The following is an 18229-nucleotide window of genomic DNA, read 5'->3' on the forward strand; positions in this document are numbered from 1 at the left end:
CTGTGCTGCCTCAGAGAATTGTGAGGAAACTTTTGAGCAAATCTATAAACCTCAGCGTTATTATTTTACAGAAGTTTAGAAAGAGAAGTAATTTTCTTGCAGTTACCCAATTAACAAGCAGTAACAGGATCCCAGGATACAAACTTATCTCAGGGGGCAGCTAAGTGGCGCAGTGGATAGAGCACTGGCCCTGGAGTCAGGAGTCCCTGAGTTCAAATCTGACCTCAGACACTTAATAATTGCTTAGCTGTGTGGCCTTGGGCAAGCCAATTAACCCCATTGCCTTGCAAAAACCTAAAACAACAAACATCTCTGTATGAGGTCCCTTCTAGTAGAAATCCTATGAAAGCCTACCATGCCTTAAGCTTATTCTGGGTTCTTTTTTGTCAGTTTCAATGAAAATAAAATCCCTGTATTTCCCCTCATTGCTAACCAACTTACAATTCTTAGGTGGCTAAGCTAGTAAACACTTACCACCCTAACTCTCGGAGACTGCTAATCCTGCAGAGGCCTCAAATTGTCATGGACAGACTGGGCCTGTGAGGTAAGTTCTTTAAATAGAAGTAAATTCTCCCAGAGTCACTGGGGACATGTGCTGGAGGTCAGCTGGATCTCCGGAACGCTTTCACAAAGAGCAGGCGTCTGGTGCTGAGTGAGAGGAGGGTGAGGCACCTAGAACTATGAATTTTGTGGCCAGGTTGCTTTACTTGAAGGAACCACTGGACCGAACTCCTGGGACTCACTTTGGAGGAGAAGAAGAGTATGATCTTTTCTGGCCAAGGTTGGAGAACTCTGAGATCTAACTTAGAACTAGAGCTGTTTCTGCCCTCGCCCACCCCTGACTTCTTCCTTTAGGGTCTCATGGACCATCCCCCAGCTAGGAATAGACTTAGACCCAGGGGAATTGACTACCCAGAAGTCCAGTCGCCCTGGTTACCTCCTTACACTGCTGTGGTTAAGATTCTGCTTCAACTCTTTGTCTATGTGGCTGTTGTATTGTTTAGGTAATGCATTTTACTCATCTTTCTCTTCCCTTCTCTGTCCTTGGGGCTCAGGTCTACAGTTTATACCTTGCTTTTTGCCAGGGGAGGGAACTGGGTGTTATAGGGAGGGATGATTTTGGGGTGAGAAGGACCCAAATTTCTGGTGAGTTTCATCTCAATTCAACAATTTCTGAGAAAGGGTGATGGGCCATTTACCCATGGAAGGATATTCATATTTTTATTTTGAAGGGCAGGTGATAGATACAAACAGGAAACTGTTGATGATTTGACAGATAGGGTTTGCCCAATATGCATTATGGAGATTTTCTGGTCTGGATTCTGGACTTTCTATAATTTGTATGGGCAAAAGAAGATTATAACTGAAATCATAGAAAAATCATATAGGAGAGAAAAGGGTAGTGAGGGCATAGTGACTTCATTCTCTCTCTATATATGTACAAAACATAATATTTTATCTATAATTATATTATTATTTTAATAAATATATTCATAAATGATGCCATATATAAAAGCTTGGGGAGAGTAATTCAATTCACTTCTTACTGCTATATATCAGCTTTGTCAGAATGATCTCCTTCCTGGGTATAATATGGACTATTCAGTCTGAAGGCTTAGGTCCTTGTATGAACTTGGTTACTTACTATGTGACCTTGTGTAAGGAATTTAATATCTTGGGTTTATATCCTCATCTGTAAACTGGGAATAATGATGATGATGATGATGATGATGATATCCATACTACTTACCTCACAGGATGGTCATGAAAAAATTGGTTTGTCTACCTAAAACTCTATAAGGTTATCAGACTATTCCCCAGCAAGGTCAAATATCACTGAAGGAAGGAAATCCATTTCACCAGCTGACAGTTCTTGATTTTTACAGAACTTCAGGCCTGGATTGGATGACTGGGCTGCTATGTACCTAGAAGGAATGCTTGTTGAGTCATCCTTTGGACTAGATAGCCTTTGAAGTCCCTTCTAGCTCTGAAATGATGATTTCCAAGCATTGCCAATCAATTCTTAAATGGAGGTTTAAAGTTTGCACATTAAATATTTAATGTTTGCTGATTGTAATTTTATTTGCACCCTACAACTGTGAAGTACCAGAGAAGGTCTTGAGAAGTCTCATAGAAAGTAAATATCAGAGGCTTTGAACCCTGATCTTCTTCACTTTAATATTTCAATTTATAAAAGCACAGTTATATGATTATTTTTGCAATTTTGCTGATAATCTAATCTTATCTTGGATTTTCCATTAGGCATGTTAATGCAGACTTTAATACAGTTTAAGGCAATGAATTTGTAAAATTAGATCCTTATGAGATAGGTAGACTGGCCTGGATGAAGGATATCTGTGGCTCCTTACTTAGTAGTTGCTCCAGCCCCCAAAGGATTATTATTAAATCTCCTTTAAATTAACATGTTGTGTATAGAATTAGTTTCCTTTAAATCCCCCAACATTAGTAATAGTTTAATGTTTAACAGGGTTTCCCTTGGATCTCATTTCAAATATAGAAAACTCGTATTATTGCCATTCTTAAGATATTCTGATGGGGTAGTTCACATAAATATTAATATGCCTATTTGACAGATGAAGGAATTGGGGTTTGGAGAGATTAGGTGATTTAGCTGCTCTCACCCAACTAACATATGGCATATTTAGCAATAGGGCTTCATGATTTCTCCAGTTCTCTGTTCACATTACTGTCCTCCTGGGTCATCTTCTGCCTTGCTCAGGACAAATGTCAAGACTGTGGTTTCCCATGTGTATCCAACTACAGAGGCTTCTCAGTCAAGTTATTACTGTGGCTGGTCCTTCATTCCTCAAGACCTCGACATCAGGGAGGTGACGCCATGGCTTGCCAGTGAACAGAATTTCCATGAGGGTGGGCTGTGCAAAGTCACCAGCCTCACTTTCTCCTCTGGAGCCATCTGGGTCTGGTGGCCAGATCTGGATCAGGACACTGGAAATGACCCTGGATTCCTTGGCATTTTTAAGCTAAAATCTCTCCCAGGCCACAGCTTGACGGAGGCAAGACCCATTCAATGAAAAAGGCAGATAAAAGAATGATCCCTTTTACTTAGTCCAAAAAAAAAATTATATTGGGACGGCAAGAGTCTCAGGGTTTCCTCAGTATTTAAAGCAGATAAGAAAGAAATGAAGCAAAGAATAGCTTCTTCTGCATAGTAGGGAAAAAATCAACCTGGGAGAGGAAGATCCCCAGGGTTTCTGTCCAAAACAGAAACAAATATATATATTTACATTCACTCTGAGTCAATCTGGAACCAAAAGAAAGACGAAAGTGAAGTGGGGTGGGGTGGGGGAAGAGAGGGAGAGGCAGAGAAAAGGAGAGAAAGGAAAGACAGAGAAAGATGAAGAAGAGGAGAGAGACACAGAGTTAGAGACAAAGAGAAAAAAGAGAAATAGAGACACAGAGAGATGCATGTGCGCGTGCACACACAAACACACAGAAAGAGAGAGAGACAGAGACTCAGAGAAGTTGTTGACATCAGGAAGATGATGTTATGACATGCAGTTGGATTGAGTTTTAGTGTTTTTAAGTGAGCAGTCTTAGTCAATAACATTATCACACGTGGGAACAAAAAGATTCAAAATTGCTATAAAGTGTAATAATGAAAATGACACTTTATTGTGTGATTTTTGCAAAGTGAAGCTTTTCCCTCAGGGTGGGATAAGAAATCTTTACCCCAATCCCTAGAATTCATCTCATTGTGCCTTCCTGATCTTATTTTGATGTTTTTGCAGCTATGCTGAGGATCTGATTTCCAGAAGGTAAGTTTCTTGAATACTGGGGCATCCCTTCTTGGGTATGGATGTGTCTAACTAACAAAACTAAGTGATCCCTGAAGACGAGATGGATGGATGTGAAAGTCACAGAAGGGAGCTTTAGATAAATGGATGTTAGGATGGAAAGATGGATGGAAGGATGATCGATGGATGGATGAAGTAAAGGAGCGAGGAATACAAATATAAGGAGAAAAAAGACAGTCCGGACCCTCATGGAGTTTATATTCTAATGAGGGGAAGATATAAAGAGGGAATCATATAAAAGAAAACTGAAAGGGGAGATGGTGAAAAGTACTCTGTGTTGTGGTAGAGTCTGAAAAGTCAGATTTGGATTTGGGAAAGGAATGAAAGCAAACTGCCCTTGCTATTTTCTCAAAAAGAAAAAAATCATTTCATTCATCTGCAAACACAAGTTGATAATTTTGTATGGGAAGATGTTATAAATATCCAAATAGCCTTTGGCAGAAAAAATGGTTCCCTAGTTCTGACTTACAACAACAACACTAAGTACCTTCACTTCACTGGTTCTGCCAGTTCAGCAATTCTTACATGTACTCAATTGGAAAATGAAAATATGACATTGACAGCTGATGTCTATGTAGTGATCTAAGGTTTATCAAGGGTTTTTTGGTATTCTCACTCAAATCTAACAACCATCCATGACCACAGTTGCTACTTCATTTTATGGATAAGAAAACTGAGACTCAAAGAGGCTAGTATTTGTTCAAATCCTGGCTTCAAGATTTAAGCCCAAATCTTACTGATTTTGACTCTTATTATTCTATTTGCTATTAGTCAATTGGGTAGTCAGATGGTGCCATAGTGCATAGAACGCCAGGCCTGGAGTCAGGAAGACTCATCTTCCAGAGTTCAAATCTGGCCTCAGCTATTTACCTGAGAAGTCATTTAACTCCACTTTGCCTCAGTTTCCTCATTTGTAAAATAAGCTGGAGGAGGAAATGGCAACCTGCTCCAGTGCCTTTGGCAAGAAAAACCAAATGGAGTCAAGTAGAGTCAGACAGGACTGAATAACAAAATTAGCTTGGAGTAATTACAACAGCCTCTCCACTGGAATCCCAACACCCCTAGGGTAGGATTTTACTCAATGACCCAGACCATAGCAATGTTGCACTTCAGTGGAACAAGTCAGTAAAGTAATCTAGGTTATCTTTGAAAACACTCCTAGTTCTGGGAATAATGATGATGATGAAGATGAAGTTTGTTCTCAAACAAGAGCATGACATCAGGGAGGTGATGCCATGACAAGCACATACATTGGATTTGAGTGAGGGGTTGCTTTGCTAAGTCACCAGCCTCACTTTCTCCTCCAGAGCCATCTGGGGTCATATAGGAATCAGGGTGACTGGAGACGGCCCTGAATGTGAGGCAATCTGGGTTAAGTTACTTGCCCAGGATCACACAGTTAGTGTCTGAGATCAAATTTGAACTCAGGTCCTCCTGACTTTAGGCCAGTGCTCTCTCTGCTTAGGGTCCCTACTTAGGGATGCTATAAGACTCAAATGAGATAATGAATATCAAGCACTTATATTTGCCATTTAAATGACAGTAGTAGTACCAACAGCAGCAGTAGTAGTTGTATTGTTAGCCTCCAGCCATCCTTTCTGGTGAGGACTTCAGATCTCAAACCTCCTCCTGGACACTAGCTGAGCTTTAGACCTGTTTGTAGAACAAACAGGAATGGGTTAGTAAATGTTTAGCACCTGGGCTTTGGAAGAAAAGAATGTTTGCATTGACTTTTCAGTTTATTCTGCATTATTAACATCTCTTTAAGTCTAGACAATCAACAAAACAATAAACCAATCTCTGACTTGTAAATCCGAGGCTGAAGTGTAAATGCTCACACTGAAAATTTGGCAATCAGTTCAATGGCTTCCATATACCTCTGGGTCCATTCTCTGTGTGTATATTTACACACGTGTGTGCATCACACATATTCCTACATGCATCATATTCATGTTTGTGGGAATATGGACTTGTTTATAGAAATACATAGACATAAAGATATAGATACACATCTTAGCCCTATGTATAGAAATACATAAAGTTATAGATACACATCTCAGCCCTATGTTTCCAGATATAGACAGATGTTTCTATCTCTGTATCTGCATACATGCATGTTTTGTGTATGGTGATCTGTACATATATGGATGTGCATGGATGTTTGCTTATTTGTGTTTCCCTCATTAGAAAGTGAGAATATGAGCTGGGGGGAGAGACCATGTTTTTACTTTCTTTGTATTCCTAGCACTATGAATATATAAATGTTTGTTGGTGGACTGATTGATTGTCTTGGAGTAAGGGAAATTTGCATGGGGGGGGAATAAAGAATTAAAGAAAAATGAGAGGAAGAGGGGGAAAGAGACACACAGAAAAAGAGAGCAAGATAGACAGACAGATAGAGGCAAAGAAGGATACCAAGACAGAGATAATGGGAATTAGTTTCCATTGGCAAAGGAAAAGTTTTTCCTGTGTTGACTTGAGTCTGAAACCGTAATCCCTAAATTGCCCTTGATTATTATGCTAATGATAATTCCAAACAATAAACCATTCACTAATTGTTTTCTAATTATGCATGCACCTGATTAGAGGGGTGGGCTGGTCTTAAAACTCTGGTCTCTGTGTCCTGGGGGCACAAGAGAAAAAAGCTAGCTTTCACTTTCCAGCCCTTATTATCTGTAATGTTAGGGCTGGAAGGCACTTTAGATATGATTGAATCTAGCCCTCTGATCATCCTACACTCAAGGAAACTGAAACCAAATTGAATGACTTTTTTTTCCAGCTTGGAAAGATATTAGGTGGGAAGCTAAGGCTTATACTGGAAAAATTGGATAAATGAATGCCAATACAGAGGAAGGCAAAGGAAAGAAGTGAGGCGAGCTGAATGTCTTGGATCTGGAAAGATTATGGGGGAATCTGAATTGATTTTACAATGGCAACTCTTCTGGAAAGAGTAACGGAATATCAATAATCTTCCCCTGACTATGTTCCTTCCTATATATTTCCAAATTGCTCAGCAAAGAACTTTCTTTGGGCTCTGTATGTGAAGGGCACCTTTGCATTCCTAGTATTCTTAGAGATTAAGAAACATGATCTAGGAGGGGTTGGTTACACAACCACATTGCACAATAATGGAATGGGAAAGAATTCGGGTGTCCTTGCTCCCCAGCTCAGGAAGCTTTCCTTTATAGACCATAGCAAATCTAATGAGGTTCCCTTCCATTAGACTCTAAACTCCTTTAGAGCAGTGTCTTTTTTTGTTTTATTTTGTTTTCAATCTTTCTTTGTATGTGCTTAGCACATACCTGCCAGAAATTTAGTAAGCAGTTAATAAATGTTTGTGACTCGCTAACTTATGGGGGTAGTCCCTGGTGGGTTGTGAGGAATGGAGCAGTAGATAATGCAAATACTCCATTTTATTAAATGATTCTATAAGTTAAAAAAAGCAAACAATTTTTTTTTTGCAGAATGAAGGGCTAACATGACATATATACTGATATTACATGTTATAAATATATATATATTCAAATATTTGGACTAATAAAACATGTTAATATACTAACATATATATGCCATGATATACTATAAAATAAATATATAAAATGTAAATAAACATACTATATGTTAATATACTGACTAGCTAATATTAAATTATTAACTAAAATTTGCATTTAAATGAATTATCAACAACATAGTAGCTTTTTGTCATAGCATAAATTCTTAATTGATTGTTACAAATAGTATTATCCAGAATTATTTTAAAAAAGAAACAAACATTTTTATTTTTTTAAAGATTAAATTTTATTTTATTTTCAGACAAAGATTAGCCTTCCTTCCCCTGCCTCCCTAGCCAGAAAACAAGGAAAACAAAATCCATGTTACTAACATACGTGGTCAAGCAAAACAAAATTTCTTACTGTCATGTCTAAAAAAAATTACATCTTAATCTGCACTTGGAGATCATTAACTCTCTATCAAGAGGTGGACAACATGTTTCATCAAAGATCTTCAAGAATTATGTTTAGTCATTGTGTGGTTCAGAGTTACAAAGGTTTTTTTAGTCTCTCTCTCTCTCTCTCTCTCTCTCTCTCTCTCTCTCTCTCTCTCTCTCTCTCCCTCTCTCTCTCCGTTTCTCTCTGTCTCTGTTTCTGTCTGTCTCACCTACCTGGATCCACTTTCTCAACCTCTTCCCTCTTGAACAATCACAACAAATTTACACATTGATCATATCCTAAAAGATATTTATTTCATTCCGCATTCTGAGACCTTCACCTCTCTATCAGGAGGAAGGTAACATCTTTCATCATTAGTTCTCTGGAATCCTCATTGTTAAAAGAATGATAAGATTTATAAATGAAAATTACATAAGAATGTACATTAATTATAAGGGATAAGAATTCAGCACAATTGCATTTCCTCATATTTTTATTTTAGTTTACATTTTTATTTACACGTTACTAAAATATTCTTCTTGTAAGAGTAAATATAATCCTTCCTCCCCCTCCAAAAAAAAAAATCTCATGAGAAATAAAGTTAAAGAGAAAAAAATGTGCATCAGTATGTGTTCCAATACTATCAGCTTTGTCTCTGGGATGGATGACATTCTTTATCATAAGTCCATCATAGTAGTTATTTCCATATTTTTCCAAAGTTGTTGTTACTGATTATAATTCCCTCCATCCATTCCTCCCCACTATCATTTATTATATTCTCTCTTTCCTTTCACTGTCCCTCTTCAAAAGTGTGCTGTGGAGCAGCCAGGTGGCGCAGTGGACAGAGCACTGGCCTTGGGGCCAAGAGGCCCCAAACTTGCATCCCACCCCAGAGATCCAGCAACCTCCCAGACCCTTGGTCCTGGACATGCCACCATCTTGCAAAAAGTAAAAGAGAAAATGTGTTATATTTCTCCCATGATCTATCCTCTCCTCTATCACCCACATCACCCCTCCCCTCCCCCATCCCCTTTCTCCCATCTCCTTCCTCTCTTTTTTTCTCTATATTTCTATACCCTATTAAGTATGTATATTATTTTCTCCCTGAGACATTTCCAATGAGAATGAAGGCTCCCTCAATCCCCTCACCTTCCCCCTTTTCACTCCATTGCAAAAGCTTTTTCTTTCTCTTCCTAACTATTCATACAGAAAATGACTAATCTGTAAACATATTAAACAGAAATGTTTATGTTCAATATTCACCAGACTGTTTTGCCACTGAGGGAAGGATGGAAGGAAATTATGTAACTTAAAAATGTGCATATGCATGTGTATGAATGTTAGAAAAAAATACATAACATGTAATTGAAAAAATAAAATATCAATCAAAACAACCCTGTGTGATATGTAGTTTCTGTGATGATGGACTAAATACTATGACAAAATTTCATAACAAAATCATGGAAAATAAATTATATTACAGAACTGATATTAGACAATAAAACTTTTTTAAGATGGAACAAAAGGGGGGAAAGGTTGAACAGGAGAGTTATAAGTTCAGCTTTGAGTATGTTGAATTTGAGATGCTACCTATAGAACATCAAATTGGAATTGTCCAGTAGGCAGTTGGTGGTACTGGATCTCCAAGGAGATAGTAGGGTTGAAAACATAGAATATGCACAGAGATAAAAATTGAATCCATGGGAGATAAGGAGATTACCAAGTGAGAGAGAGAGTAAAGAGAAAGAGGGCCCAAAATCTTGGAGGACACTTACAGTTAGGTAGTGGGGTGTGGCTTGATAGTCCAGAAAAGAAAAATGAGAAAAGAGAGACCAGGGAAATAGGGCAAAAACCAAGAAAAAGCTGTCATGAAAACCAGAGAGAAGAAAATGTATAGCAGGAAAGGGTAGTCAATTGATACAAAGAGGTGAAGGGAGATAATGACTGAGAAAAGGTAGCATTTCTTGTTTTGTCATTTTTTTCCATTGTATCCAACTCTTTGTAACAACTTTTGGAGTTTACTTGGCAAAGTACTGGAGTAGTTTGCCATTTCCTTCTCCAGCTTATTTTTACAGATGAGGAAATTGAGGCAAACAGGATTAAGTGACTTGTCTGGGGTCATATAGCTAGTAAGTATCTGAAGTAAAATTTGAATTCAGGTCTCCCTTGGACCCACTGGACCACCTAAGTATCCTTGAGAAAAGGCAAATAAAAGATGCCTTTGGGGGGTGGCTAGGTGGCGTAGTGGATAAAGCACCAGCCTTGGAGTCAGGAGTACCTGGGTTCAAATCTGGTCTCAGACACTTAATAATCACCTAGCTGTGTGGCCTTGGGCAAGCCACTTAACCCCATTTGCCTTGCAAAAACCTAAAAAAAAAAAGATGCCTTCAGAGAGAGAAATTTAAATTGAATGATGTGGTAGGAAGTCAGATGACAAGGAAGTTAGGAGAGCTTTGATAAATGATATCCTATTGAGAAAGTTAGTCTAAGTCCCCGTACGTAGTAATTTCTTGGGTAACCAAACTCCTTTCTTTCATCTTTCACCTTCTAGGAACAATGATAATGAAAAGAAAGCTGAAACTGCCATGCTCCATCAATACTATAGCAATGATCAAGAGTTCTCGGAAGACAGCAGCGTTGACTTGAGTCAGTCACCCAACTCATTTGAGTATTCAAAGGATTCTGTAGAAGATGGAAAAGAGGAAGATTTTCAAGAAAATGTTAGGACATGGAAGTTGAAGGTCCTGAAGCAGGGAGAGAAAGATTCATTCATAACACTCAAAGACAGTACCTGCTGCCCAGCATCCAACTTCCAGATGATCAGATTGGAAGACATTAACACAGCAGCCTCTCAGATCCAGAAGGGTGTCCAGTTCACTCCCTGTATGGTATGGTATGACTTTAGCAAATCCAAGATTCTAATCCTATCTTTGCCCCTAGCTAGCTTTGGGACTTTGGTCATGGTCTGAGTACTTTTTTTTTTTAGTTTTTTTCCAAGGCAATGGGGTTAAGTGGCTTGCCCAAGGCCACACAGCTAGGTGATTATTAAGTGTCTGAGGCCAGATTTGAACTCAGCTACTCCTGACTCCAGGGCCGGTGCTCTATCCACTGAGCCACCTAGCTGTCTCCTGAGTGCTTTCTAAAGTGAGAGTGTCCATACTGTACCTGACTACCAGGTTGTTGTGAGGATTAATAGAATGAGGTCTTCCAAAAGTTCTGCTAGTTCATTGCAAGGAACTCTGGGTCTCCAATTTGGAGCCCAGATAAATGTTCTAGAGCAATCAATCATTGAGTCAACAAGTATTTATTTATTGATTGATTTTTTTAAAACAAGTATTTTTTGAACAAACTTACAACATCTGAAGCACTTAGCTAGGTGCTGGGGATGTTAAGAAACTTGAGTCCCTGACCTCCAAATTCACACTCTCCTGAAGAAGACCAAATGCAAACAACTATATCCATACAAGATACATACAGGGTAAAAGGAAAGAGGGGTATACTCTCAGAGGGTTCTTAATTTGGAGTCTCAAACATTTTTTAAAATCATATTTTATTATAATTGCTTTCCTTTGTATCCTTATATATTTTTTATGTCTTTTAAAAGCAGTATTCTGAAAAGAGATCCTTGAGTTTCACAAGACTGTCAAAAAGGATCCATGGAATAAATACAGTTGAAAATTTTGTCTTAGAGGAAAAGAGTCATCCTCTATTAAGTAACCCTAAGAGAGAAAAGACCAATATGCAGCATCTTTCTAGCATTCAACTTAGTAATTTGAGTGACAGTTGGGAAAGTGACCCCTGAAGTTGCTACATGAACATCACAGGGAGCTGTTTCTTATCTTTCTCCTTTTCAGCTAAATTCTTTTTTAAATATTTATTTATTTTTATTTTTATACAAATGATGTTTTTTCATACATTACTAAAATATTCTTGTTTAAGAGTAAACATAATACCCCCCCCAAAAAAATATAGACCTTCATGAGCAAAAAAGGAAAGGAAAGTTAGAAAAAATTCAAATTCAAATTAAAAAATAATAATAATAAGGGCAGCTAGGTGGTGCAGTAGACAGAGCACCGGCCCTGGAGTCACGAGCACCAGAGCCAAAATCTGGCCTTAGACACCCAATAATCACCCAGCTGTGTGACCCTGGGCAAGCCACCCTAACCCCATTGCCCTGCAAAAACCAAAAAAACCCAAAACAAAACAAAATGATAATAATAATAATAGGAGGAGGAGGAGGAGGAGCAGGAGCAGCTAGGTGGTGCAGTAGACAGAGCACTGGCTCTGGACCCAGGAGCACTAGGGTTCAAATCCAGCCTCAGACACTCAACAATCACCCAGCTGTGTGGTACCAGGCAAGCTACCCAACCCCACCTGCCCTGCAACGCCCCCTCCAAAATAATAATAATAATAATAATAATAATGATAAATGTGCTTCAATCTGTGTTCCAACACTACCAGCTCTGTTGTGGGTGGATCACATTCTTTAGGAATCATATCACAAAAACTACTTCCATATTTTTATACCATTGCTGATCACAACTCCCTCCATTTGTACTTCTCCACTACCATATAATATATTTTCTCTCTCCTTTTATTCTGTATCTCTTCTTAAATGTGCTGTAGGGTAGCTAAGTGGCACAGCAGACTGGTCACCAGCCCTGGGGACAAGAGGACCCCAGCCCACATACCACCCCTAAGGACCAGCAGTTCTAGGCCTGTGGTCCTAGGCAGGCCATCCAATCCCAGCCCCTTGTAAGAAGTAAAAAAGAAAATGTGTTATATCTGACCACTCTCCCCAATGGTCCACTCTCTCCTCCATCACTCACATTCCCAACTTCTCCCTGTCCCCCTTCTCTCCTTCTTATTCTAGATGTCTATACCTCATTGAGTATATATTCTGTTTCCTCTCCAAGCCGCCTCTGATGAGAGTGAAGGTGCCCTCATTCCCCCTTGCCTTCTCCCCTTCCATATCATTGCAATAACTCATTGTAATAAAAAAATCTTATTATATGAAATATCTTAGCCTATTCCACCTCTCCTTTCTCTTACTCCCATTACATTTCCCCTTTAGCCATTGACTCCATTTTTACAATATATTATATCTTAAAATTCATCTCTCTCCTGTGCTTCATCTATAAAAGCTCCTTCTATTTGCTCTATTAAATGAGAAGTTTCTTATGAGCATTATCAGTGTCATTTTTCTATGCAGGAATACATGTAGTTCATCATCATCAAATCCCTCAGATTTTACTCTTCTCCATTCTCTATGCTTCACCTGAGACTTGTATTTGAAGATCAAACTTTCTGTTCAGCTCTGGCCATTTTAACAGGAACATTTGAAATTCCTCTGGTTCATTGAAAATCCATCTTTTTCCCTAAAAGAGGATGTTCAGTTTTGTTGGGTAGTTGATTCTTGGTTTCATTCTGAGCTCTTTTGCCTTCTGGAATATTATGTTCCAAGCCCTACGAGCCTTGAATGTAGTTGCTGCTAAGTCCTGTGTGATCCTGACTATAGCTCTACAATATCTGAATTGTGTCCTTCTGGCAGCTTGTAATATTTTCTCTTTGACTTGGGAGTTCTGGAACTTGGCTATAATATTCCTGGGGGTTGTTTTTTTTATCTCTTTCTGGGGGAGATCAGTGGATTCTCTCAATTTCTATTTTGCCCTCTACTTCTAGGATATCTGGGCAATTTTCCTGTAGGAATTCTTTTAAAATGATGCCAAGACTCTTTTCCTGATCATGACTTTCAGATATCCCAATAATTTTTAAATTATCTTTCCTGAATCTGTTTTCCAGATCAGTTGTTTTTTTCAATGAGATGTTTCACATTTTCTTCTAATTTTTCATTCTTTTAGTGTTGAAGTATTGTATCTTGACTTCTCATAAAGTCAGCAGTTTCCTTTAGTTCTATTCTAGATCTGAAGGGTTTATTTTCCTCAGAGAGCTTTCTTATCTCTTTTTCCATCTGGCCAATTCTGCTTTTTAAAGCATTCTGCTCCTCAATAACTTTTTGAATTGTTTTATCTATTTGACCTATGCTGGTTTTTAACATGTTATTTTCTTCAGCATTTTTTTGGATCTCCTTGATTAAGCTGCTGACTTCTTTTTCATGTTTTTCTTGTGTCTCTCTCTCTCATATTTCTTTTCCCATTTTTTCTTCTATCTCCCTTACTTGATTTTCAAAATCTTTTTTGACCTCTGTCAAAGCCTGAGCTCAATTTCTGTTTTTCTTGCAGTCTTTAGATACAGGAGCTTGTACTTCCTCATCTTCAGATTGAGTATTTTGATCCTTCTTGGGATCATAGACAATATATTTCTCAATGGTTTTCCTAATTTTTTCTCTGTTTACTCATTTCCCCAGCCTTTGCCTGGTTTTGGGGTGCTTCCTGAGCTTTTGAGTATTATTGGGACACCCCCAAACAAGGATCTCAGTGTGTGAAGCTCTGTCTTCTCTCTTGGTCTGTGAATGACCACAAGCACACCCCTCTGCCACAGGGCTGAGGTGGGGGCTCCCTGCTGTTCTATGGGGGGGCCTAGACTGTGATCAGGATCTGAATGTGGTCAGAGTCCCGGAGTCCTGTTCCAGGTACAGAGGACAAACCTTGGAAGTCTCCCTCCACTCCTCTACCTAGGCTGAGCACTCAAGGCTCAGTTGCCTGGGGGCTCCTGCTTACCAGATCTGCCTGCTTCCAGTTCCTGGATCTGGGCTGCAAAGGCCACGCTGCTTGCCGAGTACCTTGAGGGCTGGGCTTCACAGGCTCACTCTGGCAGAGGTCCCCTCACTGATCTTCCAAGGTGTGCCCAGTGCTCCCCTTGGTGTAGGTCAGGAAACTGCCCCTGCTGCCATGAGCCATGCCTCCCAGGAGCCCTGGGGCTGCCTCTGGAAGGCTGAAGTTCCTTCACTCTGACAGGCTGACCCTCTAACCTCATGGAGCTGAGCCTTTCCACTATTTTCCAGGTTACTTTGGGCTGGAGAATTGCTTCACTGGATCCCTCTGTGGGTTCCAAGATGCTTTCTCTTCTGGGTTTTGATGACAATGCCTTTTATTCTCATCCTAGCTGTTTCTACCTCTTCAATCTCCCTTGATGAATCCTCATCCATGTCCCACCACTAACCATGGGATCTCTTTTCTCTTTTTGTGCTGTCTCATTTGGTGATCTCATTTGTTTTCAGGAGTTTAGTTATTATCGCTGTGTTAATGATTCCAGGATCTACTGCTAGGTCCAAATGGCTGTGAACTTACTGAAGTGATTGAAGTACTCACTGAATAAAAATAGCCCTGGACCTGGAAATGACAGAATAAACATGATTAAATGTGAGTTTTCATCTAAGATAAATGGAAAGATATTAAGAGAGCAATTAGTTGTCTTTGAATTCTAATCATCTGATGATGAACTATGTCCTTGGTTATTGAAACAACTGGCAGCTGTAGCCACTACTAGTAATATTTGAAAAATCATGAAAAATAAGAGGTACCTTTTTCCTGGAGAAGAGAAAATGTTTTGATTTTTAAAAAAGAAAAGAACAAAATAGGCAAAACTTAGGTTATTTGACTTGATTTCATTTCCTGAGAGAAGCATAATGATTATAAAAAGCCATCTTGGTTTTATCCAGAACAACTTAGACCAAATTAATTTCTTTGGCGGGGGCATGATTATTAAACAAGTATGAAATGGAAATGTCACAAATGTAGTTTACAAGATTTTAGTAAAATTTTTGAGAAAGTGATGGAGAGATGTAAGAATTGATTGGCTGGGGCCAGCCAGGTGACACAGTGGATAAAGCACCAGCCATGGAGTCAGGAGGACCTGAGTTCAAATCCTCAGACACATAATAATTGCCATGTGACCTTGGGCACTTAACCCCACCGCCTTAAATAACTAAAATTAAAAAAAAAGAGCTGATGGGATGAACAATGACTCTAGATCAGGGCTGAAGAACTTTACTTTTAAAAGTTTTTATTGAAACAATAGAAAACATATTTTGATTTTCCATGTTAGTGAGAGCTCTGTGGTAGTTTGGCTTCATTTACCAAAGCATTTAGTAAGCCCACAGGCAGCCTCATAAAACTGCCCTGCAGGCTGCATTTGTGACATGCCAAATTTTGGACAGCCCTGATCTAGATCAATGACAATGAAACATGCTAACATCTGACACAAGGAATGATGGATTCAAGATGTAGAATGCAGCATACATTTTTTTGGGCATTTTGCTTGATCTTGTTTGTTTCTATAGGAAATGTGTGAGAGAGGGTACTAGTGACGGTCTTGCAAAAATAAAGAAGAAAGGAGCTTTTTTTCCCCCTAAGCACTTTTTAAGGCTTAGAAGAGGAAAAAAGGGAAGTTCAGAAGGAAACAGATCAGGACAAGTCTAAGAATTTATTATATCAGTTTCAAAAAGCAAACTGTAGCCCAGCACATGCATCCCCACATGCGCACTCACACACACACGCATGCTCACACGCACACACGTGCGCATACACACACACACACACACGCACTTGGTTGCACACACAGCAGCAGCAGCAGCCGCAGCTGCCTCCACCAGGCATGGTACTGGGCTCTACCTCATCATGGCAACCGCAGGACACAACACCCTCGACTTCCAGCTCAGTGCGAAAGCTGATGGAGATGCCATTCTTAAAGGTCTACAGTCTGTTTTTGAAGAGCAGGCAATGACAGAAACAATTCATTCTTGGGAAGATCATGGATATTTAGCAACCTATATTAACAAAAATGGCAGTTTTGCCAGTCTGAGAATTTACCCACATGGATTAGTGTTGATGGATGTACAGAGTTACAACAATGATTTGAAAGGAAGAGAAGAAATTGACAATCTACTAAACAAATTAGAAGAAAAGAATGAAAGAACTGTGTCAGGGTAGTATTGGAAGGTTAAAACAATTGCCAGCTCTGGTACGAGGAGGCAAGATGGATAAGTATTGGCCTACAGCTGATGGACGCCTAGTGGAATATGACATAGATGAAGTTCTGTATGATGAAGATTCACCTTATCAGAACATTAAAATTCTGCATTCAAAGCAGTTAGGAAATATCCTTATCCTCAGTGGAGATGTCAATTTGGCAGAGAGTGACTTGGCATATACACAGGCCATAATGGGTAGCAGGAAGGAAGATTATACTGACAAAGAAGTGCTGATTCTGGGGGGGTGGAGATGGGAGTATATTATATGAAATAGTCAAATTGAAACCAAAGATGGTCACTATGGTAGAGATTGACCAAATGGTGATTGACGGGTGTAAGAAATACATGCATAAAACATGTGGAGATGTCTTAGACAATCTTAAAGGAGAGTGCTATCAGGTTCTCATAGAAGACTGTATTCCAGTACTGAAGAGGTATGCCAAAGAAAGGAGAATGTTTGATTATGTGATTAATGATCTGACGGCTGTTCCAATCTCTACATCTCCGGAAGAAGATTCTACGTGGGAATTTCTCAGACTGATTCTTGATCTTTCGATGAAAGTTTTGAAACATGATGGAAAATACTTTATACAGGGGAACTGCATCAATTTGACTAAAGCCTTGAATCTCTATGAAGAACAACTTAGCTGACTTTATTGTCCAGTTGAATTTTCAAAGGAAATAGTATGTGTTCCCTCATACATGGAATTGTGGGTGTTTTACACTGTTTGGAAGAAAACTGAATATTGAAGATTATTCTTGCCTGCATATTGCCATCTTGAACCTTTTAAATTATATGCTCTAGATGATCCTGAAATTAGCCATTCTATTGATTGTGAATTCCTTAAAGTTTTTTTATTATTATTTTAATTTAAAAAGAAAATGGAAAATGTATATTTTGAAAAAAAGCAAACTGTATATAATAGAGATTTGTGATTGCACATAAAACTCTGTTGTTTGTTAAATTCAAAATTTAAAACTACACACCCACCAACCTCCTCCCATCCCAGGTTCTTTGAGTCTTCCTTATTCATGTTCCTTCTAAACTTCTTAAATCTTCTCCCTTTTTCAACTCCTTGTATCTTCTTGCTGGGAGTTGAGTCCCTCTTTGAGTCTGTATGATTAATAGATTCATTTTAATTCGCCTCTTTTCAAACTTGTCCACTGTCTTTTAAAGGCTGCCCATTGGTGTGATGGATCATTTTATTGTTAACTCTGTTGTTCATTCTAATTCATTAAAAGGATGTTTTTCATACCTTAAAAAAGGATCACTATCTTTGAATTAGTTTAGCACTTCCTTAACACCTTATTATCTAGCATTAGTTTGGGATTATACTTTAATTTGCACTCAGAGTTCATCAGTTTGCTCTCTAAGTACGATAGCATTTTTCATGGAATCTTTCCAAATTGTCTTAGATCATTATATTGATCAGAGTAGTTGATTATAAATTACTTTATTATAAATTTAATATTTTATATAAATTACAAAATTACTGTTACTAAGTACAATGATGTCCTGGTTCTTCTCACTT

The 18229-nt window shown here is 38.7% G+C and overlaps 1 protein-coding gene and 1 pseudogene across 8 annotated transcripts in view; both read left to right on the plus strand.

Moving 5' to 3' along the window:
- Positions 1–593: 593 nt before the first annotated feature.
- LOC141520960 (L-threonine ammonia-lyase-like) overlaps positions 594–18229 on the plus strand; it is a 34051-nt gene continuing 16415 nt past the window's right edge. The window contains exons 1-4 of one of the 8 annotated variants that reach the window (XM_074232956.1): positions 594–781; positions 3771–3797; positions 8576–8713; positions 10317–10653. In XM_074232956.1, the coding sequence (XP_074089057.1) occupies positions 681–781; positions 3771–3797; positions 8576–8713; positions 10317–10653 (603 nt within the window). In that variant the 5' untranslated portion in view covers positions 594–680. The other 7 variants (XM_074232955.1, XM_074232957.1, XM_074232958.1 and 4 more) reach the window with 7 other exon arrangements.
- Positions 16275–17543, plus strand: LOC141520962 (spermine synthase pseudogene; annotated as a pseudogene).

This window comes from Macrotis lagotis, chromosome 4 (genome assembly GCF_037893015.1).
Source record: "Macrotis lagotis isolate mMagLag1 chromosome 4, bilby.v1.9.chrom.fasta, whole genome shotgun sequence".
Taxonomy (NCBI): Eukaryota; Metazoa; Chordata; class Mammalia; order Peramelemorphia; family Peramelidae; genus Macrotis; species Macrotis lagotis.